The sequence below is a fragment of the Emys orbicularis genome, chromosome 20 (assembly GCF_028017835.1).
Source record: "Emys orbicularis isolate rEmyOrb1 chromosome 20, rEmyOrb1.hap1, whole genome shotgun sequence".
In the NCBI taxonomy this organism is placed as follows: Eukaryota; Metazoa; Chordata; order Testudines; family Emydidae; genus Emys; species Emys orbicularis.
In genome coordinates, this window is record NC_088702.1 from 21,855,837 (window position 1) to 21,882,102 (window position 26,266).

The 26,266-nt window shown below is 48.5% G+C and overlaps 1 protein-coding gene across 1 annotated transcript; it reads right to left on the reverse strand.

Moving 5' to 3' along the window:
• Positions 1 to 622: 622 nt before the first annotated feature.
• Positions 623 to 25,001, reverse strand: LOC135892248 (interferon-inducible GTPase 5-like). The gene is made up of 2 exons (XM_065419951.1): positions 24,936 to 25,001; positions 623 to 1,930 (listed from the first exon to the last, which is right to left on the reverse strand). The coding sequence occupies exons 1-2, from the start codon at positions 24,999 to 25,001 to the stop codon at positions 644 to 646; spliced, it is 1,353 nt and encodes a 450-aa protein (XP_065276023.1). The 3' UTR covers positions 623 to 643.
• Between the last annotated feature and the right edge of the window lie 1,265 nt (positions 25,002 to 26,266).

A 26,266-nucleotide genomic window follows, 5' to 3' on the forward strand; every position in this document is an offset into this window, starting at 1 on the left:
TTTCTGGTTTCTCACCTGGGGCAATACACGTCTACACTGCATTGTAAGTCCCGAGCTTGTGGACTTGGTGTTTCCAAGCCTGCGCGTGAGTGTCTACATTTCACTGGAAACCTGGGTTTACAAGTGTTGGACCCAGATATTGGGGCTCTACTAGCACGTCCGCACTGCAGCACACAGAGCTTCTGATTTGGGTCTGAAGCTTGAGTTGCGTCCACACTGCCGAATGACAGGGCTTGGACCTGAGTCTCAGTGGGACTCAGGCTATGATCCACCCTCCCAGCAGACTCCTAGAACCTGTTCCTGCGTGCTCACTGACCCGAGTCTAACTGATTTGGCTGTGGAAGGAAGTGGGTCTGAGGATCAAGCCCGAGTCGGAGTCCACGCTTAGTGTGCAGTGCAGACAGACCCTAGAGAGACCCACTGAGGAGGGACTGGCTGAGAGAGAGCCAGGAAGCAGGAGCAGCAGAACTCCCAGAGACCCCTGGGAGGAGAGGCTGTGAAAGTCGGCAGTGGAAGGCTGAGCTGAAAAATGGTTTTGTCTCTTGGTTTGTTTACATTTGGGACAATCAAACTGCAGAAAGGAGACCAGGGCTGTGGCAGTTTGTCCTGGGAAGTTGGGGAGAAGCTCTGCCTTGGGACACTCTTATTGGTTATTCTCTGCTCCCTCCAAAGCCTTTTTCAGGACTCGTAGAGCATCTTCTGCAACTTCATCCAAAAATGTATGTAGCACTTCATAGGTGACACTGTACGATCTCTTTGCTGCTATCCCAGTGCCAATCAGTGGTATCACGCTGATAAAATATTTAACTGTCATCATACGTTCCCCTGTAGCCTCTCTGAGCTGCTTCAAAGCTTCTTCTCTTGTTATATCTTTGGCCAGAGCGGACTGTATCACAGACTTCAGCTCATCAACAGACTTCCCAACCTGCTTAGCGAGTGATTTGAGGGAATCATCATCCAGGCCAAAGGACTTGCAATACTCTCTCATGTTTTCCACCAAGATCTTGACATCGCACTTAACCGAGAGAAATGGGAGAGGAACAGCAGCGATACTACACGACTTCAGGGCTTGTTTCCAGATCTGTTCCTGCAGGGCCTTCTGTTTTTCTTTCAAGATTTTTTCAGACTTACTGGGCAGGGCACAGATGAGAACATGTCTCTTGTGAGTTTTGAGGTCTTTCACCAAAGTCTCCTGCAGTTGGGGATAATCGTACTTGTGAAAGTCCCATCTCGACACCAGGAAAACCTGTGGGGAGATGATCCCTGAATTTTGTAGCTGCTCCATGCAGTCACTTCTGATTGCCGCTAGAGTTTTCTCCTCTTTGAAATCTCTTTTTCTTCGTTCATTAGACAAGTCCATATCCACCTTGGAGCGAACAAAGTAAAACTTCTTCTCCATGCTGTTGATTTCTTTGGCAAGGTTGGTATCAGCCTCTGTGAAGCGCCCAGCTGAGATGATGATGAAGAAATCATAACGATCAAATTTCATATCTTTTATGTATTTTTCTGCTGGACACTTCATTGTTCCGATCCCAGGAAGGTCCCACATAGTGACATTTGGGTGCATGTGATGGGGATAAGCAGTTGGCAAATTGGTTGTTTCTGTCACCCCAGTCTTAGCTGCACCACTGTCATCATCATTCAGGCTTCTTATGGCATTGATGAAAGACGACTTCCCAGAGCCTGAGTTCCCTGTGATGGCGATGTCGAGCTTGGTATTTCTTAACGTGTCAACAGACATCTTCACCACAGACATGGCTTCTGAGAAGTTCCCAGCTTTGACAGCGGTCTGGAATTTTTCAGTTTCCTCCTCAGACAGACCGGGCAGTTTACTGCTCCATTTTGAAAAGAAACCATCTGAGTGAGTTTTTGAGTCTTCCGTTATCCTCGGAAAAGAAACACAAATTCCAGTCAGGGTTAGGGGTTTTCCCTCCCAACAGTCAGAGCCATAGAAACAGAGTTGAAGGCCAGAAGAAACCCCCCAGATCACCTAGTCTGACCTGCTGTATGTCACAGGCCACTGACAGCAACCAGCACCCACACTAAACCCAACAACCAAAGTGAGACCAAAGTATTGCCACCCTCAGAAGCCTGAATTATTGCATTGCACAAGAAGGGAACAGGGGGCACCGAGCTGCACCAGTGCCCAGGGCCACTGGAGTAGCAAGGAACTGATTCAATGAGAGAGACCCAGCAAAAAGAGATGTCCTTGCATCCATGTAACAGAGTCACAGGGCTGGCAGGAAAGGAGCTATTGCTCACAACTTGCAATAAATAAATAAAATAATCTAGAGTTAAAATAAAGTGTTTAGAATGCCCAAAGGAGAAAGATTCATTTCTGCGTACATGTGCCACTAGGGGGCGCTGTGCTGGAGGGAGCAGGGTGGAGGCTCTCCCCTGGCAGGCAGGGGTGACTCCGATGCCCCAGCACATCGTTAGGGGTCCTGTGGTGCCAGGAAAAGCCTGAGAAAAAACTGCAACAGTTCACTTTTAAGTTTCTGAAATCACAGGAAATCTGCCTTCCCTCCCAGTAACTGAACAGGGCGTGACCACGTGATTTCACATCCCTTAAATGTTAATTTCCTTGAGTCTGTGCATTTGGACTCAGAGAACAGCCTGGAGTAGGGTGACCATATTTCCCAAAAGGAAAACCGGATACCGTGGGGGCTCACCCGAGCCCACTCTGCATGGAGCTGGCCTGAGCCGCTCACCCAAGCCCCACAACCACACTCACCCAAATCAGCTGGCCTCAGGACACCCCCGCACAGACACAGGGGATGGCCTGAGCTGCCTGATATCACAGCTTGTCTGAGCCCCGCCCTGAGGGCTGGTGTTGCTCCCCACACCCACCCCCATGTTCCCCCAAACCATGTGGGCTGGTGTGGGGACTGAGCAGTTGGAAAGGGCAAATGGGACAAATACACAGTTTTGTAAAAAAATCAGGAGAGAGGGACAGGGCTTTAAAAGGGGACTGTCCTGGCTATACTGGGACATATGGTCACCCTAGCATGGAGAAACCTTTGCCCTCACTCCTCTCCCTCCTCCCTTACATAAGAATGGACAGACTGGGTCAGACCAAAGGTCCATCTAGCCCAGTGTCCTGTCTTCCAACAGTGGCCAGTGCCAGGTGCCCCAGAGGGAATGAACAGAACAGGTACTTAGCAAGTAGCATTGGTGGTTCAGTGGTAGAATTCTTGCCTGCCACACGGGAGGCCTGAGTTTGATTCCTGGCCAATGCACAGACTCACCCTTTATAGGGCCCTTATAGCTCAGTGGTTTGAGCATTAGTCTGCTAAACCCAGGGTTGTGAGTTCAATCCTTGAAGGGGCCACTTAAGGATTTGGGGCAAAATCAGTACTTGGTCCTGCTAGTAAAGACAGGACACTGGACTTGATGACCTTTCAGGGTCCCTTCCAGTTCTATGAGATAGGTGTATATCTCCATATTTAAGCAATCCATCCCCTGTCACCCTTTCCCAGCTTTGGCAAACAGAGGCTAGGGACACCATTCCTGGTTAATTGCCATTTATGGACCTATCCTCCATGAACTTATCTAGCTCTTTTTTGAACCATGTTATAGTCTTGGCCTTCACAACATCCTGTGGCAGAGTTCCACAAGTTGATTGTGTGTTGTGTGAAGAAATACTTCCTTTTGTTTGTTTTAAACCTACTACCCAATAATTTCATTTGGTGACCCCCTAGTTCTTGTGTTATGAGAAGGAGTAAATAACACTTCCTTATTTACTTTCACCACACCAGTCATGATTTTATAGACTTCTCTCATATCCTCATATCTCTTTCCCAAGCTGAAAAGTCTCAGTGTTATTAATCTCTCCTCATATGGCAGCTATTCCGTACCCCTAATAATTTTTGTTGCCCTTTTCTGAACCTTTTCCAATTCTAATATGTCTTTTTGGAGATGGGGTGACCAGATCTGCATGCAATATTCAAGATGTGGGCATATCATGGATTTACATAGAGGCAATATGATATTTTCTGTCTTATTATCTATCTTTCTTAATGATTCCAATCATTCTGTTTGCTTTTTTGATGGCCGCTGCACATTGACTGAATGTTTTCAGTGAACTATCCACAGTGACTCCCAGATCTCTTTCTAGAATGGCAACAGCTAATTTAGACCCCATCATTGTATATGTATAGTTAGGATTATGTTTTCCAATGTGCATTACTTTGCATCTATCAACACAGAATTTCATCCACCATTTTGTTTCCTAGTCACCCAGTTTTGTGAGATCCCTTTGTAGCTCTTCGCAGTCTGCCTCGGACTTAACTATCTAGAGTACTTTTGTATCATCTGCAAACTTCACCACCTCTCTGGTTGCCCCCTGTAGCCTATAGGACTAACCTGCTTGGTTGTGTATATATATATATATATATATATATATGTTTCTTATATTTTAAGTATTTGGTTTATTGTAATGGATTTATAGATTTATATTAAAGTAAGTTTGGCTGTAATGCAAGAGACCTACAGGCCATATCCTGTATGTTAAGCTAAGGCAAAGTTAGCATATCTATATTAAGACCTTTTATTCAGAAAGCAAGGTTGGCCTATATCTTGTTACCTAAATAGATGAGTACCCACGCCTATGTCTATGACCTTTTATCTAGACCAATAGACAATGGAGAATGGGATAGGTTTTTTTTTCAATTTTTAAACCCACAGACTTAACAGGTACACTACAAGTAAAGAACTGAAATAACTAAAGAAGAGAAACAATATATGTGCATATGTACATGTCTTCAATACGCACAAACATACTAGCCTATGGAGTAAGCGTACCCTAACAGTTTATGGGTGAGGAATGAAATTTGGGCATAGGAAGAAGGATTTCCGGCACTTTGCCCTATAAAAGAGGTGACCCACCTCGATAGAGTACTCCATTCTCACTTACTCCGCTCTATCGTTCTGACTTACATTCTATTTCTACTCTCTCTCTATCTATTCTACTACTATTAGTAGGCTGTACTTGTTCGTCTTAAACTTTAAGTTTCAAGGGAACTAGGCTAAGCTCAGTTTCCCTAAGTTTTATTCTTAGTTTTGTTTATTAGGTTTTGATTTTAAGTTTAAGTTAGTCAAGTAAACCCTAATTTAGTTTTGATAGCTCTTAGCATTAGATTTTTGTAAGCACTGCATCCCTCACTCAAAAACTGAGAAACCTGAACTGCAAGGCTGGTCCTCTGTCTCTTACCACCAGGTTATCAAGAAAGGGTGTGAGTATATTAACCAAAGCTTTGTTGCATATAATACTATATTAGCATATGTATCTTTTGAATAGCAGTAATGCAATTGTAACTTTGCAACTCTGGGTATTTTACCATTTACTTACTATTATTGATTTTAATAAAAAGTCTTTATGACTATATCTGTCTCAGTGTGAGCTTCCTGTCATACCCACGAGGGTCCTTTATAAATTCTGTGGAGCCTGATTCAGGACAAGAACATTTATCTTCTGATCAAACAGATTGGCGAGCCTAAGACCCATAGTAATTAATATTAATAATTAATTGTTATTAATGTTATTAATAAATTAAATTAAATTAAAATTATATAAGAATTAAATTAATGAAATAAATTAATATTATCATTACACCGTAAATCAGGCTACAGACTGGCGAGCCAGGCAGGAGTTTCGAGGAGTGTGTGACAGGAATTTTCAGGGATTCCAGGCATCCTTAGACCCCTGAGAATCTCACCTGAGACATAAGTAAAGAGTTAAGGTTAAAAGAGTTAGAAAGCAAGATTGTGTGTCTTACTCACTCTTAAGAACACAGGAACCTGATTTCCTGTGGCTGCGGCTTGGCAGCAAGCCCAGTATTTCCTGTTCTGTATTGTGGTTTGACTTTAAGTTTTACTTTAGAAGTTTTGAGTTTAATCTTGCAAGATAAAAAGTAATATTTAAAGTAATAGTGTTATTATTTAAAAAGCGATATTATTTAATGTGATACACACATTTAAGGGGCTTTGCCAAAGGTTGAAGTTGTAATAAATGGTGCCCCCACCCCTCTATCATTTTCTTGGGAGTTATTGAACTAGCTGTAAAACCAGTTTGGGGTATTATTTCCTGTTGTTTCTGTGAAGGGACGCCTTCAGTTACAGAGTAAAACAGCAGTGTGTTCATTATAGTTTATTACATAAGCTAGTGAATTGTTAGAATTCAAATGAGTTCTATGTTCGTGTTAAGGTGAGTGGAGCAAGGGCAAGTGTAGAGTCTGTTGGAGTTACCAGCAGTCTGGCTTTAGATAACTTTGCCAGAAAATACATTCAGAAACATGGAGGAGGCTTAGGACAGCTAAGGAATAGCGAGATGATATCTAAGCATTGTAACCCATAGGGTTCTATGAGTGATGTATTTGATGTAGAAATGAAGCAGAAAAAAAGAAAGGCTAAAATGGAGAAGAAAAATAGTTTCTGATCAAACAGATTGGCGAGCCTAAGACCCATACTAAGTAATATTAATAATTAATTATGATTACTTTTATTAATATATTAAATTAAATTAAATTAAAATTAATTATGAATTAAATTAATGTATTAAATTAATATTATCAGTACACCCTAAATCAGGCTACACCCCTTATCCAGATCATTTATGAATATGTTGAATAGAACTGGTCTCAATACAGATCCCTGGGGAACACCACTATTTACCTGTCTCCCTTCTGAAAACTGACCATTTATACCTACCCTTTGTTTCTTATCTTTTAGGCAGTTACTTTTCCATGAAAGGGCCTTCTCTCTTATCCCACGACAGCTTAATTTCCTTAATAGCCTTTGGTGAGGGACCTTGTCAAATGCTTTCTGAAAATCTAAGTACACTATATCCACTGGATCCCCCTTGTTTACATGCTTTTTGACCCCTTCAAGGAGTTCTCTTAGATTGGTGAGGCATAATTTCCCTTTGGTTTCAACGAGTTTTCCCAGTACTGAAGTCAGGCTTACCAGCCTGTAATTGCTAGTATCACCTCTTGGGCCTTTTAAAAAAAAAATTGGCATCACATTAGCTATCCTCCAGACATCTGGTACAGAAGCTGATTTAAATTATAGGTTATACATCACAGTTAGTAGTTCTGCAATTTCACATTCATGTTCCTTCAGAACTCTTGGGTGAATACCATCTGTTCCCGGTCCTGGTTGAAACACTCCTCTATTGACACCTCAATCTGGGACAGTTCCTCAGATTTGTCACCTTAAAAGAATGGCTTAGGTTTGGAAAACTACTTCACATCCTCAGCCGTGAAGACTGATGTAAAGAATTCATTTAGTTTCTTCACAATAATCTTATCGTAGCCCCCTCCTACCTGCATACAGCCTACTGGGGCTGGTGTCGCCCAGTGCTGGGGGGGCGTACTGGAGCTGGAGCCGTACTGCGCTGGAGCCGTACTGCGCTGTGCTCCGGGGGTGGGGGGAGTGAGGCGGCTTGGCGGGGTGCTGGGGCTGGTGGCTTGGCTGGGGGGTTGGTGGCCGCAGGGGGGTTTGGGTGGGGCAGCCGTGGGTTGACCTGGAGGAAGCCAGTGGCTATGCCTATAGCATCTATGAGGCTAGTTCTAGCTCCACACCAATCCTGCGGGGGGGGGGTGTCTCTTCCATGCTTTGGGTCTCTCCTTACAGCCAGCTCTCCGGATCTCTCTCCCAGCAGTGTGACTCCCAAACTGGTGTCTGCCCAGTAAATCCCACATCATAGTCCAGGAATGCCTTGGTGTCCAGGTGCCAAAGGGCACACCCCAAATCACTGACAGATTCTCCCTTTCCTTGTCTGCTTGGTTCCACTCAGGATGCAATCCAGAGATCGCCGTGGGGCACCCCTGACAGAGTCATATTCCCTGTGGTACCATGTTTCCGTCCTTCAAACCCCTCCTGGGCTTTGTCTGGGAGCAGCAGGCCAAGGAAATCCAGCTTGGCAGCCTCACCCAAGCCATTTACTTGGACAACTCACACAGGCAGATTGCTTCAGCCGGCCCAGCCCTGGCCATCCCCAGAATGAGCTCCGGGCATGAAGCCGGGCAGCCACATCTCTCCACCTGCACTGCCCTATTTCTGCTCTCAGAGCTCAGAGGAACACTTTGATTGTCAGGGTTGGTCATTTCGGTCCACCAAGCAGCCCTCGCACCTGCGGTAACTGCCCCTTAAGCCTTGCCAGCCAAATTTGCATCCAGCATCCCACCTTGGACACCAGGGTAATTACTGTGCTTACCCAAGTACATCAGACCCCTAGGGCACCTGTAGCATACCACGTTACCACAACTCGGATGCCAGCACTGTAGGTGCTTTACCAGCTAGACCTTGTCAATGCGAGCCCTGCTGGCATGGGCGGTGGATGAATGGCTGGCTTGGGGAGGCTAGTCCCCCAGCCCCACCCCTTCTGCCCAAGACACCGCCCCTTCCATACCCACGGAACCCAAGTGGCAAACAAAGCTCTCCACACGGTCATGGCAAACAGCTATTACTCTGGACACCCTCCATCTAGCCTGTGAATTCCTGGTAGCAGAAGACGCCTCCCCAGAAGCCCTAATCAGGCCTGATTTCCTCAGGCAGTATAAGGCCGACCTCAGTTTCAAGAAAGGCATCTGTATTGTCAAGCAGAGACAGTTTGCCATGACACCTGTTGGGGGGAAATAGAGGCGTGAGAGGAGAACGTGATGCTGCCCCCTAGGAGCGAGATGGGTGAAAGGGGACCCGACAGAAGGGCTGGAAGGCATGCTGGAACCCCAACCACTAGGCTGAAGTGATTTCCTGCTGGCCCAGGCCTCGGGCAAAAGTACCCCTGGCTGTGTCCCAGTGAGAGTTTCCAATGTGACAGCAGAAGCCCAAGTCATGTACCAGGGCATGGTGTTTGGTACATCCCCCCAGAGGTGACTGTACCCAGAGGCGATGACCGAAGCACTAGCAGTGCTGCAAGGCACTGAGAAAAGAGGGAATCGCCGTGACAGACTGAACATGGGACTGAAACACGCATGGGAAAGAGATATCAGAGGGGTAGCCGTGTTAGTCTGAATCTGTAAAAAGCAACAGAGGGTCCTGTGGCACCTTTAAGACTAACAGAAGTATTGGGAGCATAAGCTTCCGTGGGTAAGAACCTCACTTCTTCAGATGCAAGTAATGGAAATCTCCAGAGGCAGGTATAAATCAGTATGGAGATAACAAGGTTAGTTCAATCAGGGAGGGTGAGGTGCTCTGCTAGCAGTTGAGGTGTGAACACCAAGGGAGGAGAAACTGCTTCTGTCGTTGGATAGCCATTCACAGGCTTTGTTTAATCCTTATCTGATGGTGTCAAATTTGCAAATGAACTGGAGATCAGCAGTTTCTCTTTGCAGTCTGGTCCTGAAGTTTTTTTGCTGTAAGATGGCTACCTTTACATCTGCTATTGTGTGGCCAGGGAGGTTGAAGTGTTCTCCTACAGGTTTTTGTATATTGCCATTCCTGATATCTGACTTGTGTCCATTTATCCTCTTGCGTAGTGACTGTCCAGTTTGGCCAATGTACATAGCAGAGGGGCATTGCTGGCACATGATGGCATATATAACATTGGTGGACGTGCAGGTGAATGAGCCAGTGATGTTGTAGCTGATCTGGTTAGGTCCTGTAATGGTGTTGCTGGTGTAGATATGTGGGCAGAGTTGGCATCGAGGTTTGTTGCATGGGTTGGTTCCTGAGTTAGAGTTGTTATGGTGCGGTGCATGGTTGCTGGTGAGAATATGCTTAAGGTTGGCGGGTTGTCTGTGGGCGAGGACTGGCCTGCCTCCCAAGGTCTGTGAAAGTGAGGGATCATTGTCCAGGATGGGTTGTAGATCACTGATGATGCGTTGGAGAGGTTTAAGCTGAGGACTGTAGGTGATGGCCAGTGGAGTTCTGTTGGTTTCTTTTTTGGGCCTGTCTTGTAGCAGGAGGCTTCTGGGTACATGTCTGGTTCTGTTGATTTGTTTCTCTATTTCCTTGTGTGGGTATCGTAGTTTTGAGAATGCTTGGTGAAGATCTTGTAGGTGTTGGTCTCTGTCTGAGGGGTTGGAGCAGATGCGGTTGTACCTCAGCGCTTGGCTGTAGACGATGGATCATGTGGTGTGTCCGGGGTGGAAGCTGGAGGCATGAAGGTAGGCATAGCGGTCGGTGGGTTTTCGGTATAGGGTGGTGTTAACGTGGCCGTCGCTTATTTGTACTGTGGTGTCTAGGAAGTGGACCTCCCATGTAGATTGGTCCAGGCTGAGGTTGATGGTGGGGTGGAAGCTGTTGAAATCATGGTGGAATTCTTCCAGGGTCTCCTTCCCATGGGTCCAGATGATGAAGATGTCATCAATGTAGCGTAGGTAGAGAAGGGGCGTGAGTGGACGAGAGCTGAGGAAGCGTTGTTCCAGGTCAGCCATAAAAATGTTGGCATATTGTGGGGCCATGCGGGTGCCCATAGTGGTGCCACTGGTCTGGAGGTATATATTGTCACCAAATTTGAAATAATTGTGCGTGAGGATAAAGTCACAGAGCTCAGCAACAAGCTGTGCTGTGTCATCATCAGGGATACTGTTCCTGACAGCTTGTATTCCATCTGTGTGTGGGATGTTTGTGTAGAGAGCCTCTACATCCATGGTGGCTAGGATGGTGTTTTCTGGGAGGTCACCAATGCATTGTAGTTTTCTCAGGAAATCAGTGGTGTCACGGAGATAGCTGGGAGTGCTGGTGGCGTAGGGTCTGAGTAGAGAGTCCACATATCCAGACAGTCCTTCAGTGAGAGTGCCAATGCCCGAGATGATGGGGCATCCAGGATTTCCAGATTTGTGGATCTTGGGTAGTAGACAGAATAACCCCAGTCGGGGCTCTAAGGGTATGTTGATTTGTTCCTGTGTTAGTGTAGGGAGTGTCCTGAGTAGATGGTGCAGTTTCCTAGTGTATTCCTCAGTGGGATCTGAGGAAAGTGGTCTGTAGAATTTGGTATTGGAGAGTTGTCTGGCAGACTCCTTCTGGTAGTCAGACCTGTTCATGATGACAACAGCACCTCCTTTATCAGCCTCTTTGATGATAATGTCAGGGTGGTTTCTGAGGCTGTGGATGGCATTGCGTTCTGCACGACTTAGGTTATGAGGCAAGCGATGTTGTTTTTCCACAATTTCTGCCTGTGCACGTCGGCGGAAGCATTCTATGTATAGGTCCAGACTATCATTTCGACGCCCAGGAGGAGTCCATGTGGAGTTCTTCTTCCTGTGTTGTTGGTGGGAGGGTATCTGTGTATCAGTGCGCTGTTCAGTGTTATATTGAAAGTATTCTTTGAGTCGGAGGCGGCGAAAGTAGGCTTCCAGATCACCGCAGAACTGTATCATGTTCGTGGGGGTGCTGGGGCAAAAAGAGAGTCCCCAAGATAGGACAGACTCTTCTGCTGGGTTGAGTGTGTAGCTGGATAATTGACGATATTGCTGGGTGAGTTAGGGGTACCCCTGTTGTGGCCCCATGTGGCAGGTAGGATTTTAGACAGCTTACGGTCCTTTTTCCTTTGTAGAGAGGTGAAGTGTGTAATGTAGATCTCCTGTCTTATTTTAGTAAAGTCCGTTTGTGTGGAGGGTTGGTTATTTATGAAAGTCTCCAGGTTGGAGAGCTCTTTCTTGATGTTTTTCTGTTTGCTGTATAGGATGCTGATCAGGTGGTTCCTCAGTTTCTTTGATAGATTGGGAGCTTATGCTCCCAATACTTCTGTTAGTCTTAAAGGTGCCACAGGACCCTCTGTTGCTTTTTATGGGAAAGAGAAGCTCTTGGGCAGGAGCTAGGGCTGAGGAGGAGGAATCTGTTCCCTGGGGAATAGTAGGCAGCCTGGAACCTGTTGGGAAATTACCTTGATGTCCTGTTCTCTTGGGACCATGACCTGGTGTGCACAGGATTGACAGAGCACCAGCTTGAGACTGGAGATGCGTGATCTGTGGCACTGGAACCATCTTGGATCCTCTTCCGCCACATGGCAGAGTTACGCAAATAACTGCAACAAATGGTAGGGAGAGGTCCCGTTTGCATTGAATGACGTTACCACAAGGGATGCATATCCCTTTCCTAGGACAGACAACACTCTAGACTTGTGGGGAACGTCCTGCTTATTCTCCTCTCTGAACTTGACCAGTGGCTCCTGCAAGTAGAAGTGGAGGTGCACTCCAATGATGGACTGAAGATGACATTAACAGTGTGAGAATAAAAGTATGGCCATACGGTTTGAGACCAAAAGTCCATCTAGCCCTGTATCCTGTCTTCCGACAGTGGCCAATGCTTCAGAGGGAATGAACTGAACAGGTAATCATCAAGTGATCCATCCCCTGTCCCCTCTTTCCCAGCTTCTGGGAAACAGAGGCTAGGGACACCATCCCTGCCCATCCTGGCTAACAGCCTTTGATGGACTTAACCTCCATGAATGTATCTAGTTCTTTTTTGAACCCTGTTATAGTCTTGGCCTTCACAACATGCTCTGGCAAGGAGTTCCACAGGTTGAGTGTGTGTTGTGTGAAGAAATACTTCCTTTGTTTGTTTTAAACCTGCTGCCTATTAATTTCATTTGGTGACTCCTTCTGCCCAAGACCCCGCCCTTTCCATACCCACCGGAACCCATCCCCCATTGTGGCCGCTGGACCCAGCCTCACACCGCCAGTTCCCCCCCACCCTGTGGCCTCTGGTCCTTGCCCAAGGCTAGCGTGCAATCTTGTGCCCCTCTCGAGCCAGGCACCCGTGCAGCCCCAGCTCCCCCCCAGCCCAGGAGCACCGGGTGGCCCGAGCCTTCCTGGCCTAACCCATGGCTGCCCCACGATAAGCCCCCTGTGGTGATAAGGCCCTGTCTCTGCCCCAGGCCCTGCCCCCACACTCCGAAGCCCCCACCCTCACCCTACCTCTTCCTGCCCAGTTCTGCCCTTCTCCTGAGCATGCCCTGTTCCCGCTCCTCCCCCTACCCTTCAGTGCCACCTGCATGCTGGGGAACAGCTGATCATGGCGGGTGGGAGGCACTGGGGAGGTGGGAGGGGGAGGGGTTGTTCAGCGGGGCAGCGAGCAGGTGGGAGGCACTTGGGTAGGAGAGGAGGAGCTGGCTGCCGGTGGGTGCTGAGCACCCACTAATTTTTTTTCCATGCGTGCTCCGACCCTGGAACACCCACGGAGTCGGCACCTATGGCTATAGGAGAAGAGGGCCCAGCCCCCAGGACACAGGGGATAGTGTCCCAGTGAGAGTTTCCAATAGGACAGCAGAAGCCCAAGTCATGTACCAGGGCATGGGGTTCGGTGCATCCCCCCAGAGGTGACTGTGTACCCAGAGGCGGTGACCGAAGTACCAGCAGTGCTGCAAGGCACTGAGAAAAGAGTGAATCACCATGACAGACTGAACATGGGACTGAAACACCCTTGGGAGAGAGAAGCTCTTGGGCAGGAGCTGGGCTGAGGAGCAGGAATCTGTTACCTGGGAAATGGTAGGCAGCCTGGAACCTGTCGGGAAATTACCTTGATTTCTTCTCCTCTTGGAACGATGACCTGGTGTGCACAGGATTGACAGAGCACCGGCTCGAGACTGGAGATGCGTGATCTGTGGCACTGGAACCATCTTGGATCCCCTTCCATGAAATGGCAGAGTTACGCAAATAACTGCAACAAATGGTAGAGAGAGGCCCCGTTTGGTGTTGAATGACATTACCATGAGGGATGCATATCCCTTTCCTAGGATTGACGACACTCTAGACTTGTGGGGAAAGCCTGCTTATTCTCCTCCCTGGACTTGACCAGCGGCTCCTGCAAGTAGAAGTGGAGGTGCACTCCAATGATGGACTGACGATGGCATTAACACCGTGAGAATATAAGAACGGCCATACGAGTTGAGACCAAAAGTCCATCTAGCCCTGTATCCTGTCTTCCGACAGTGGCCAATGCTTCAGAGAGAATGAACAGAACAGGTAATCATCAACTGATACATGCCCTGTCCCACCTGCCCAGTTTCTGGGAAACAGAGGCTAGGGCCCCGCTTACCCCTGCTCATCCCAGGCCAGGCCCCCTCCTACCTGCATAGAGCCTGCTGGGGCTGGTGTCACCCAGCGCTCAGGGGGCTCTGGGGTTGGGGCCGTACTTCGGCGTGCTCCAGGGGGGAGTGAGGTGGCTTGGCGGGGTGCTGGGGCTGGTGGCTCGGCTGGGGGGGTGGCCGCAGGGGGCTTTGGGTGGGGCAGCCGTGGGTTGACCTGGAGGAAGCCAGTGGCTATGCCTGTAGCATCTATGAGGCTAGTTCTAGCTCCACACCAATCCTGCAGAGAGGGGGTCTTTTCCATGCTTTCGGTCTCTCTTTACAGCGAGCTGTCCGGATCTCTCTGCCCAGTAAATCCCACATCATAGTCCAGGAATGCCTTGGTGTCTAGGTGCCAAAGGGCACACCCCAAATCACTGACAGATTCTTACTTTCCTTGTCTGTTTGGTTCCACTCAGGATGTAATAAAGAGATTGCCGTGGGGCACCCCTGACAGAGGCATGTTCCCTGTGGTACCATGTTTCCGTCCTTCAAACCCCTCCTTGGCTTTGCCTAGGAGCAGCAGGCCAAGGAAATCCAGCTTGGCAGCCTCACCCCAGCCATTTATTTGGGCAGCTCACACAGGCAGATTGCTTCAGCCGGCCCAGCCCTGGCCATCCCCAGTATGAGCTCCGGGCATGAAGCCGGGTGGCCACATCTCTCCACCTGCACTGCCCTATTTCTGCTCTCGGAGCTCAGGGGAACACTTTGATCGTCAGGGTTGGTCATTTCCACCCACCAAGCAGCCCTCGCACCTGCACTACCTGCTCCTTAAGCCTTGCCAGCCAAATCTACCAGCCGGCATCCCACCTTGGTCACCAGTGTAATTTTTGTGGTTCCCCAAGTACATCAGACCCCAGGGCGCTGGTAGCGTACCACGTTACCACAACACAGATGCCAGCACAGTAGGTGCTTTACCAGCTAGGCCTTGTCGATGCGAGCCCTGCTGGCACGGGCGGTGGGTGCTTGGCTGGCTTGGGGAGGCTAGCCCTCCAGCCCTGCCCCTTCTGCCCAAGACCCCACCCCTTCCATAGCCACTGGAACCCAGCCCCAATTGTGGCCGCTGGTCCCTGCCCCACACCCCCAGTCGCCCCCCCATTGTGGCCTCTGGTCTTTGCCCAAGGCTAGCGCACCCTCCCCTGCCCCTCCCGAGCCAGGCACCCGTGAGCCCCAGCTCCCCCCCAACCCTGGACCACCAGGTGGCCCCAGCCTTCCCAGCTTAACCCATGGCTGTCCCACCCAAAGTCCCCTGCAGCACTGAACCCCCTGCTCTGCCCCAGGCCCCGCCCCCACACAACCCCTTCATCCAACTCTCACCCCATCCCGCCTCTTCCTGCCTCTACCCCCCCACCCCACCCCACCCCACCCCACCCCACCCCACCCACCCCTTCCCCCAAGCCCCCACCCCCGCCCTGCCTCTTCCTGCCCAGTTCTGCCCCTCTCCTCAGCATGCCCTGTCCCCGCTCCTCCCCCTACCTCCCAGTGCCTCCTGTATGCTGGGGAACAGCTGATCGTGGTGGGTGGGAGGTGCGGGGGAGGAGGTAGGGGGAGGAGATGATTAGCAGGGCAGCGAGCAGGCGGGAGGCACTGGGGTAGGAGAGGAGGAGCTGGCTGCCAGTGGGTGCTGAGCACCCACTCATTTTTTCCCCATGTGTGCTCTGGCCCTGGAGTACCCATAGAGTCGGCACCTATGGCTATGGGAGAAGAGGGCCCAGCCCCCAGGACACAGGTGATAGTGTCCCAGTGAACGTTTCCAGTGTGACAGCAGAAGCCCAAGTCATGTACCAGGGCATGTTCTTTGGTACGTCCCCCCAAAGGTGACTGTTTACACAGAGATGATGACCGAAGTACAAGCAGTGCTCCAAGGCATTGAGAAAAGAGGGAATCACCGTGACAGACTGAACATGGGACTGAAACACACGTGGGAGAGAGAAGCTCTTGGGCAGGAGCTAGGGATGATGATGAGGAATCTGTTACCTGGGAAATGGTAGGCAGCCTGGAACCTGTTGGGAAATTACCTTGATTTCTTCTCCTCTTGGGACGATGACCTGGCATGCACAGGGTTGACGGAGCACTGGCCCGAGACTAGAGATGTGTGATCTGTGACACTGGAACCATTGTGGATCCCCTTCCGCCACATGGCAGAGTTACGCAAATAGCTGCAAAAAATGGTAGGGAGAGACCCTGTTTGTGTTGAATGACGTTACCATGAGGGATGCATATCTCTTTCCTAGGACTGACAACACTCTAGACTTGTGGGGAAAGTCCTGCTTATTCTCCTTTCTGGACTTGACCAGCGGCTACTGGCAAGTAGAAGTGGAGGTGCACTCCAATGATGGACTGAAGTTGGCATTAACACCGTGAGAATGTAAGAAAGGCCATACGGTTTGAGACCAAAAGTCCATCTAGCCCTGTATCCTGTCTTCTGACAGTGTCCAATGCTTCAGAGGGAATGAACTGAACAGGTAATCATCAAGTGATCCATCCCCTGTCCCCTCTTTCCCAGATTATGGGAAACAGAGGGTAGGGACACCATCCCTGTCCATCCTGGCTAATTGCCATTTATGCACCCCTTCCTCCATGAACTAATCTAGTTCTTTTTTTAACCCTGTTATAGTCTTGGCTTTGACAACATCCTCTGGCAAGGAGTTGAACAGGTTGACAGTGTGTTGTGTGAAGAAATACTTCCTTTTGTTTCTTTTAAACCTGCTGCCCATTAATTTCATTTGGTCACCCACTTGTTCTTGTGTTATGAGAAGGAGTAAATAACACTTCCTTATTTACTTTCTCCACACCAGTCATGATTTTACAGACTTCTATCATATCCTCATATCTCTTTTCCAAGCTGAAAAGTCTCAGCGTTATTAATCTCTCCTCATATGGGAGATATTCCGTACCCCGAATAAATTATGTTGCCCTTTTCTGAACCTTTTCCAGTTCTAATATATTTTTTTTGAGATGGGGTTACCAGATCTCCATGTAGTATTCAAGATGTGGGCATACCATGGATTTACATACAGGCAATATGATATTTTCTTTCTTATTATCTATCCCATTATTAATGATTCCCATCATTCTGTTTGCTTTTTTGACGGCCACTGCACATTGAGTGGATGTTTTCAGTGAACTATCCACAGTGACTCCCAGATCTCTTTCTAGGGTGGCAACAGCTAATTTAGACCCCATCATTGTATATGTATACTTAGGATTATGTTTTCCAATGTGCATTACTTTGCATCTATCAACACAGAATTTCATCCACCATTTTGTTTCCTAGTCACCCAGTTTTGTGAGATCCCTTCGTAGCTCTTCGCAGTCTGCCTGGGACTTAACTATCTAGAGTACTTTTGTATCATCTGCAAATGTCACCACCTCTCTGGTTGCCCCCTTATCTAGATCATTTATGAATATGTTGAATAGGACTTGTCCCAGTACAGATCCCTGGGGGACACCACTATTTTCCTGTCTCCCTTCTGAAAACTGTCCATTTATACCTACCCTTTGTTTCCTAGCTTTAGGTACTTACTTTTCCATGACAGGGCCTTCTCTCTTATCCCATGACAGCTTACTTTGCTTAATAGCCTTTGGTGAGGGACCTTGTCAAAGGCTTTCTGAAAATCTAAGTGCACTATATCCACTGGATCCCCCTTTTCTACATGCTTGTTGACCCCTCAGTGAGTTCTCTTATATTGGTGAGGCATGTTGACTCTTTCCCAACAAATTATGTTCATCTCTGTGTCTGATAATTCTGTTCTTTACTATAGTTTCAACCAGTTTGCCCAGTACTGAAGTCAGGCTTACCGGCCTGTAATTGCTAGTATCTCCTCTTGGGCCTTTTACAAAAATTGGCATTGCATTAGCTATCCTCCAGACATCTGGTATGGAAGCTGATTTAAATTACAAGTTATATATCAGAGTTAGTAGTTCTGCAATTTCACATTCATGTACCTTCAGAACTCTTGGGTGAATACCATCTGTTCTCGGTCCTGATCCAAAACCTCCTCTATTGACACCTCAATCTGGCACAGTTGCTCAGATTTGTCACCTAAGAAGAATGGTTCAGGTTTGGAAATCTACCTCACATCCTCAGCCGTGAAGACCAATGTATAGAATTCATTTAGTTTCTTCGCAATGGCCTTATCGTCCTTGAGTGCTCTATCAACCTCAGCCTGCACCAGCCCCACAAGAGATCCTCTTCCTGGACACGACAGTGCTAATAAATGATGGTCACATAAACACCATCCTATACCGGAAATCTACTGACCGCTATACGTACTTACATGCCTCCAGGTTCCATCCAGACCACATCACACGATCCATTGTCTACAGCCAAGCTCTAAGATACAACCGCATTTTCTCCAGTCCCTCAGACAGAGACAAACACTTACAGGATCTCTATAAAGCGTTCTTAAAACTACAATATCCACCTGCTGAAGTGAAGAAACAGATTGACAGAGCCTGAAGAGTACCCAGAAGTCACCTACTACAGGACAGGCCCAACAAAGAAAGTAACAGAACGCCACTAGCCGTCACCTTCAGCCCCCAACTAAAACCTCTCCAGCACATCATCAAGGATCTACAACCTATCCTGAAGGACGATCCATCACTCTCACAGATCTTGGGAGACAGGCCAGTCCTTGCTTACAGACAGCCCCCCAACCTGAAGCAAATACTCACCAGCAACTACACACCACACAACAAAAACACTAACCCAGGAACCAATCCCTGCAACAAACCCCGGTGCCAACTCTGTCCACATATCTATTCAAGGGACACCATCCTAGGACCTAATCACCTCTGCCACACCATCAGGGGCTCGTTCACCTGCACATCTACCAATGTGATATATGCCATCATGTGCCAGCAATGCCTCTCTGCCATGTACATTGGCCAAACCGGACAGTCTCTATGGAAACGAATAAATGGACACAAATCAGACGTCAAGAATTATAACATTCAAAAACCAGTCAGAGAACACTTCAACCTCCCTGGACACTCAATTACAGACCTAAAAGTCACAATTCTTCAACAAAAAAATTTCAAAAACAGACTCCAATGAGAAACTGCAGAACTGGAATTAATTTGCAAACTACACACCATCAAATTATGCTTGAATAAAGACTGGGAGTGGATGGGTCATTACACAAACTAAAAACTATTTCCCCATGCTAATTTCCCCCCCTACTGTTACTCACACCTTCTTGTCAACTGTTTGAAATGGGCCATCCTGATTATCACTACAAAAGTTTTTTTCTCCTGCTGATAATACCCCACCTTAATTGATTAGTCTCGTTAGAGTTGGTATGGCAACCCCCATCTTTTCATGTTCTCTGTGTATATATATATATATATATATATATATACCTCGTCCTACTGTATTTTCCACTCCATGCATCCGATGAAGTGGGTTTTAGCCCACAAAAGCTTATGCCCAAATAAATTTGTTAGTCTCTAAGGTGCCACAAGTACTCCTCGTTCTTTTAGCTTCCCGATTATCCAGTGGCCCCACTGGTTGTTTAGCAGGCTTCCTGCTTCTGATGTACTTAATTTTTTTTAATGTTACTTTTTGAGTCTTTGGCTAGCTGTTCTTCAAATTCTTTCCTTCCTAATTATATTTTTACACTTCACTTGCTAGAGTTTATGTCTTTTCTATTTTCCTCACTAAGATTTAACGTCCACTTTTTAAAGGATGCCTTTTTGCCTCTCGCTGCTTCTTTTACTTTGTTGCTTAGCCACAGTGGCACTTTTTTGATCCTTTTACTATGTTTTTTAATTTGGGGTATACATTTAAGTTGAGCCACTATGCATGGAACGAGCCTGAGCCGCTCACCCAAGCCCTACCACCATGCTCACCTGAGACACCCCCCTGTGGGGCTGGACTCAGGACACCTCCACCCCCCATGCAGGGGATGGCCTGAGCCGCCTGACATCACATCTTGCCTGAGCCCCGCCCTGCGGGCCGGTGTTGCTGCTCGCTCACCCCCCCCCCCATGTTCCTCCAACCTCACGTGGGCTGGTGGGGAAATGAGCAGTTGGGAAGAGGAAATGGGACAAATTTCCAGTTTAGGAAGAAAAATCAGGAGAGTGGGACAGAGCTTTAAAAGGGACTGTCCTGGCCAAACTGGGACATGTGGTCACCCTAGCATGGGGAAACCTTTGCCCTCACTCCTCTCCCTCCTTCCTTACATAAGAACGGCCAGACTGGGTCAGACCAAAGGTCCATCTAGCCCAGTATCCTGTCTTCCTACATTGGCCAGTACCAGGTGCCCCAGAGGGAATGAACAGAACAGGTAATCAGCAAGTGATAAATCCCCTGTCGCCCATTTCCAGCTTCTGCCAAACAGAGGCTAGGGACACCATCCCTGCCCGTCCTGGCTAATTGCCATTGACGGACCTATCCTCCATGAATTTATGTAGTTGTTGTTTGAACCCTGTTATAGTCTTGGCCTTCACAACATCCCGTGGCAAAGAGTTACACAAGTTGACTGTGTATTGTGTGAAGAAATACTTCCTTTTGTTTATTAAGTACATCAGAAGGAGGAAGCTTGCTAAACAACCAGTGGGGCCTCTGGACGATCGAGATAAAAAAGGAGCACTTAAAGATGATAAAGTCATTGCTTCAGTCTTCATGGCTGAGGATGTTAGGGAGATTCCCAAACCTGAGCCGTCCTTTTTAGGTGACAAATCTGAGGAATTGTCACAGATTGAAGTGTCATTAGAGAAGGTTTTGGAATTAATTGATAAACTTAACAGTAAGAAGTCACCGGGACCAGATGGCATTCACCCAAGATTTCTGAAAGAACTCAAATGTGAAATTGCAGAACTATTAACTATGGTTTGTAACCTGTCCTTTAAATCAGCTTCTGTACCCAATGACTGGAAGATAACTAATGTAATACCAATATTTAAAAAAGACTCTAGAGGTGATCCCGGCAATTACAGACTGGTAAGTCTAACATCAGTACCGGGCAAATTATTTGAAACAATAGTAAAGAATAAAATTGTCAGACACATAGAAGAACATAAATTGTTGAGCAAAAGTCATCATGGTTTCTGTAAAGGGAAATCACGTCTTACTAATCTATTAGAGTTCTTTGAAGGGGTCAACAAACATGTGGACAAGGGGGATCCAGTGGACATAGTGTATTGGATTTCCAGAAAGCCTTTGACAAGGTCCCTCAACAAAGGCTCTTACGTAAATTAAGTTGTCATGGGATAAGAGGGAAGATCCTTTCATGGACTGAGAACTGGTAAAAAGAGAGGGAACAAAAGGGTAGGAATAATGGTAAATTTTCAGAATGGAGAGGGGTAACTGCTGGTATTCCCCAAGGGTCAGTCCTAGGACCAATCCTATTAAACTTATTCATAAATGATCTGGAGAAAGGGGTAAACAGTGAGGTGGCAAAGTTTGCAGATGATACGAAACTGCTCAAGATAGTTAAGACCAAAGCAGACTGTGAAGAACTTCAAAAAGATCTCACAAAACTAAGTGATTGGGCAACAAAATGGCATACAGATTTGGTCTCCTCATCTCAAAAAAGATATACTGGCATTAGAAAAGGTTCAGAGAAGGACAACTAAAATGCTTAGGGGTTTGGATCGGGTCCCATATGAGGAGAGATTAAAGAGGCTAGGACTTTTCAGCTTGGAAAAGAGGAGAGTAAGGGGGGATATGCTAGAGGTGTATAAAATCATGAGTGGTGTGGATAAAGTGAATAAGGAAAAGTTATTTACTTATTCCCATAATATAAGAACTAGGGGTCACCAAATGAAATTAATGGGCAGCAGGTTTAAAACAAATAAAAGGAAGTTCTTCTTCACACAGCGCAGAGTCAACCTGGGAAACTCCTTGCCTGAAGAGGTTGTGAAGACTAGAACTATAAGAAGGTTTAAAAGAGACCTGGATAAATTCATGGAGGTTAAGTCCATTAATGGCTATTAGCCAGGCTGGGTAAGGAATGGTGTCCCTAGCCTCTGTTTGTCAGAGCGTGGAGATGGATGGCAGGAGAGAGATCACTTGATCATTACCTGTAGGATCACTCTCTCTGGGGCACCTGGCATTGGCCACTGTCGGCAAACAGGATACTGGGCTGGATGGACCTTTGGTCTGACCCAGTATGGCCATTCTTATGTTTTAAACCTGCTGCCTATTAATTTTATTGGGTGACTCCTAGTTCTTGTGTTATGAGAAGGAGTAAATAACACTTCCTTATCTACTTTCTCCACACCAGTCATGAGTTTATAAACCTCTATCATATCCCCTCTTAGCCGTCTCTTTTCCAAGCTGAAAATTCCCAGTCTTATTAATCTCTCCTCATACGGAAGCCATTCCATGCCCCTAAACATTGTTGTTGACCTTTTCTGAACCTTTTCCAATTCCAATATATATTTCGAGATGGGGTGACGATCTCAGCTGAATTCTTTGCTGGATCTGCAAAGCAGGGACTGCAGACCCCCTCGGCCCTTTCCCCACTGCACTTCCCCTTCCCCTGGCCAGTAGGGGAAAGGGCCTGGCCCAGGAAGTGGCTGGGCAGTGGGAGCCGCAGGGCAGGAGGGAGCTGCAGAGAAGCCCCAGGAACTGTGGGCAGAGCTGCATTTGGAACAGGCTGGGAGTGCGACATCAGTGCTGGGTGCAGGTTCCTGAGGGACTTATCAGGGAGCAGCAGCAGCTGGGCAGGGAGCCAGGGCACAGAGACACTGACTGAGCCTGGCCAAGTTCCTGTTTGCTGGACTAGAGATTGGACTGGCGAGGGCACCCCAGGCACTGAACCTGAAGAGCCCTGGCTGTCAGCGGGACTGCCCCAGGGACTCAGACAGGAACCGGCCTGCAACCACTGCATCTCACTCTGCACTGTAACTGTTTCACCATCTGTACTTAGGGGCTCTACAGCCTTTCCCTTTCCGGTCAGCCCTAGTAAAAACGTTTCCCTCAGCCATGTGTCTGAGTGGTTACTGGGACCCAGCAGGCATGGGCGGTGTGTAATGAAGGCAAGGAAAGGCATTGCCTTCCCAAATAGCCAGGGGTGGCCCCGTTCACCCTGCTCATCCCAGGCCAGACCCCCTCCTACCTGCATAGAGCCTGCTGGGGCTGGTGTCGCCCAGCGCTCGGGGGGCTCTGGGGTTGGGGCCGTACTGAGACGTGCTCCGGGGGGAGGGGGGGAGTGAGGCGGCTTGGTGGGGTGCTGGGGCTGGTGGCTTGGCTGGGGGGTTGGTGGCCGCAGGAGGCTTTGGGTGGGGCAGCCGTGGGTTGACCCGGAGGAAGCCAGTGTCTATGCCTGTAGCATCTATGAGGCTAGTTCTAGCTCCACACCAATCCTGCGGGGGGGGGGGGAGTGTCTCTTCCATGCTTTGGGTCTGTCCTTACAGCGAGCTGTCCGGATCTCTCCCCCGTGGGGCACCCCTGGCAGAGGCATATTACCTGTGGTACCATGTGTCCGTCCTTCAAAAACCTCCTGGACTTTGTCTTGGAGCAACAGGCCAAGGAAATCCAGCTTGGCAGCCTCACCCCAGCCATTTATTTGGGCAGCTCACACAGGCAGATTGCTTCAGCCGGCCCAGCCCTGGCCATTCCCAGTATGAGCTCTGGGCATGAAGCCGAGTGGCCACATCTCTCCACCTGCACTGCCCTATTTCTGCTCTCGGAGCTCAGGGGAACACTTTGATTGTCAGGGTTGGTCATTTCCACCCACCAAGCAGCCCTCGCACCTGTGGTTCCTGCCCCTTAAGCCTTGCCAGCCAAATCTACCAGCCGGCATCCTACCTTGGACACCAGGGTAATTACTGTGGTTCCCCAAGTACATCAGACCCCTAGGGCACTGGTAGCATGCCAGGTTACCATGACTCGGATGCCAGCACAGTAGGTGCTTTACCAGCTAGGCCTTGTCGATGCGAGCCCTGCTGGCACGGGCGGTGGGTGATTGGCTGGCTTGGGGAGGCTAGCCCTCCAGTCCCGCCCCTTCTGCCCAAGACCCCACCCCTTCCATAGCCACTGGAACCCAGCCCCAATTGTGGCCGCTGGTCCCTGCCCCACACCCCCAGTCGCCCCCCCATTGTGGCCTCTGGTCCTTGCCCAAGGCTAGCGCACCCTCCCCTGCCCCACCCGAGCCAGGCACCCGTGCAGCCCCAGCTCCCCCCCAACCCTGGACCACCGGGTGGCCACAGCCTTTGCGGCCTAGCCCACGGCTGCCCCACCCAAAGCCTCCTGCAGTGCTGAACCCCCTGCTCCGCCCCAGGCCCCGCCCCCACACAACCCCTTCATCCAACTCTCACCCCGTCCCGCCTCTTCCTGCCTCTACACCCCCACCCCACCCCACCCCACCCCACCCCACCCACCCCTTCCCCCAAGCCCCCACCCCCGCCCTGCCTCTTCCTGCCCAGTTCTGCCCCTCTCCTGAGCATTCCCTGTCCCCGCTCCTCCCCCTACCTCCCAGTGCCCCCTGCATGCTGGAGAACAGCTGATCGTGGTGGGTGGGAGGCGCGGTGGAGGAGGTAGGGGGAGGAGTTGATTAGCAGGGCAGCGAGCAGGCGGGAGGCACTGGGATAGGAGAGGAGGAGCTGGCTGCCAGTGGGTGCTGAGCACCCACTCATTTTTTCCCCATGTGTGCTCCGGCCCTGGAGTACCCATAGAGTCGGCACCTATGGCTATGGGAGAAGAGGGCCCAGCCCCCAGGACACAGGTGATAGTGTCCCAGTGAAAGTTTCCAGTGTGACAGCAGAAGCCCAAGTCATGTACCAGGGCATGTTCTTTGGTACGTCCCCCCAGAGGTGACTGTGTACCCAGAGGTGATGACCGAAGTACTAGCAGTGCTCCAAGGCATTGAGAAAAGAGGGAATCACCGTGACAGACTGAACATGGGACTGAAACACACGTGGGAGAGAGAAGCTCTTGGGCAGGAGCTGGGGCTGCAGAGGAGGAATCTGTTACCTGGAAACGGCAGGCAGCCTGGAACTGTCGGGAAATTACCTTGATGTCCTCTTCTCTTGGGACCATGACCTGAGGAGCACAGGGTTGACAGAGCACTGGCTCGAGACTGGAGATGCGTGATCTGTGGCACTGGAACCATGGTGGATCCCCTTCTGCCACACGACGGAGTTACGCAAACAACTGAAACAAATGGGAGGGAGAGGCCCTGTTTGTGTTGAATGACGTTACCATGAGGGATGCATATCCCTTTCCTAGGACTGACAACACTCTAGACTTGTGGGGAACATCCTGCTTATTCTCCTTTCTGGACTTGACCAGCGGCTACTGGCAAGTAGAAGTGGAGTTGCACTCCAATGATGGACTGAAGTTGGCATTCAAAACCATGAGAATATAAGAACAGCCACATGGGTTGAGACCAAAAGTCCATCTAGCCCTGTATCCTGTCTTCTGACAGTGGCCAATGCTTCAGAGGGAATGAACTGAACAGGTAATCATCAAGTGATCCATCCCCTGTCCCCTCTTTCCCAGATTATGGGAAACAGAGGCTAGGGACACCATCCCTGCCCATCCTGGCTAACAGCCTTTGATGGACTTAACCTCCATGAATGTATCTAGTTCTTTTCTGAACCCTGTTATAGTCTTGGCCTTCACAACATCCTCTGGCAAGGAGTCCCACAGGTTGACTGTGCATTGTGTGAAGAAATACTTCCTTTTGTTTGTTTTAAACCTGCTGCCCAATAATTTCATCTGCTGGCCCCCTAGTTCTTGTGTTATGAGAAGGAATAAATAATACTTCTTTATGTACTTTCTCCACACCAGTCATGATTTTATAGACCTCTATCATATCCCCATATCTCCTTTCGAAGACGAAAATCCCAGTGTTATTAATCTCTCCTCATATGGCAGCTATTCCCTACCCTTAATAATTTTTGTTGCCCTTTTCTGAACCATTTCCAATTCTAATATATCTTTTTTGATATGGGGGTGACCAGATCTGCATGCAGTATTCAAGATGTGGGCATACCATGGATTTACATAGAGGAAATATGATATTTTCTGTCTTATTATCTATATCTTTCTTAATGATTCCCATCATTCTGTTTGCTTTTTCGACTGCCGCTGCACATTGAGTGGATGTTTTCAAAGAACTATCCACAATGACTCCAAGATCTCTTTGTAGAATGGCAACAGCTAATTTAGACCCCATCATTGTATATGTATAGTTCAGATTATGTTTTCCAATGTGCATTACTTTGCATCTATCAACACAGAATTTCATCCACCATTTTGTTTCCTAGTCACCCAGTTTGTGAGATCCCTTTGGAGCTCTT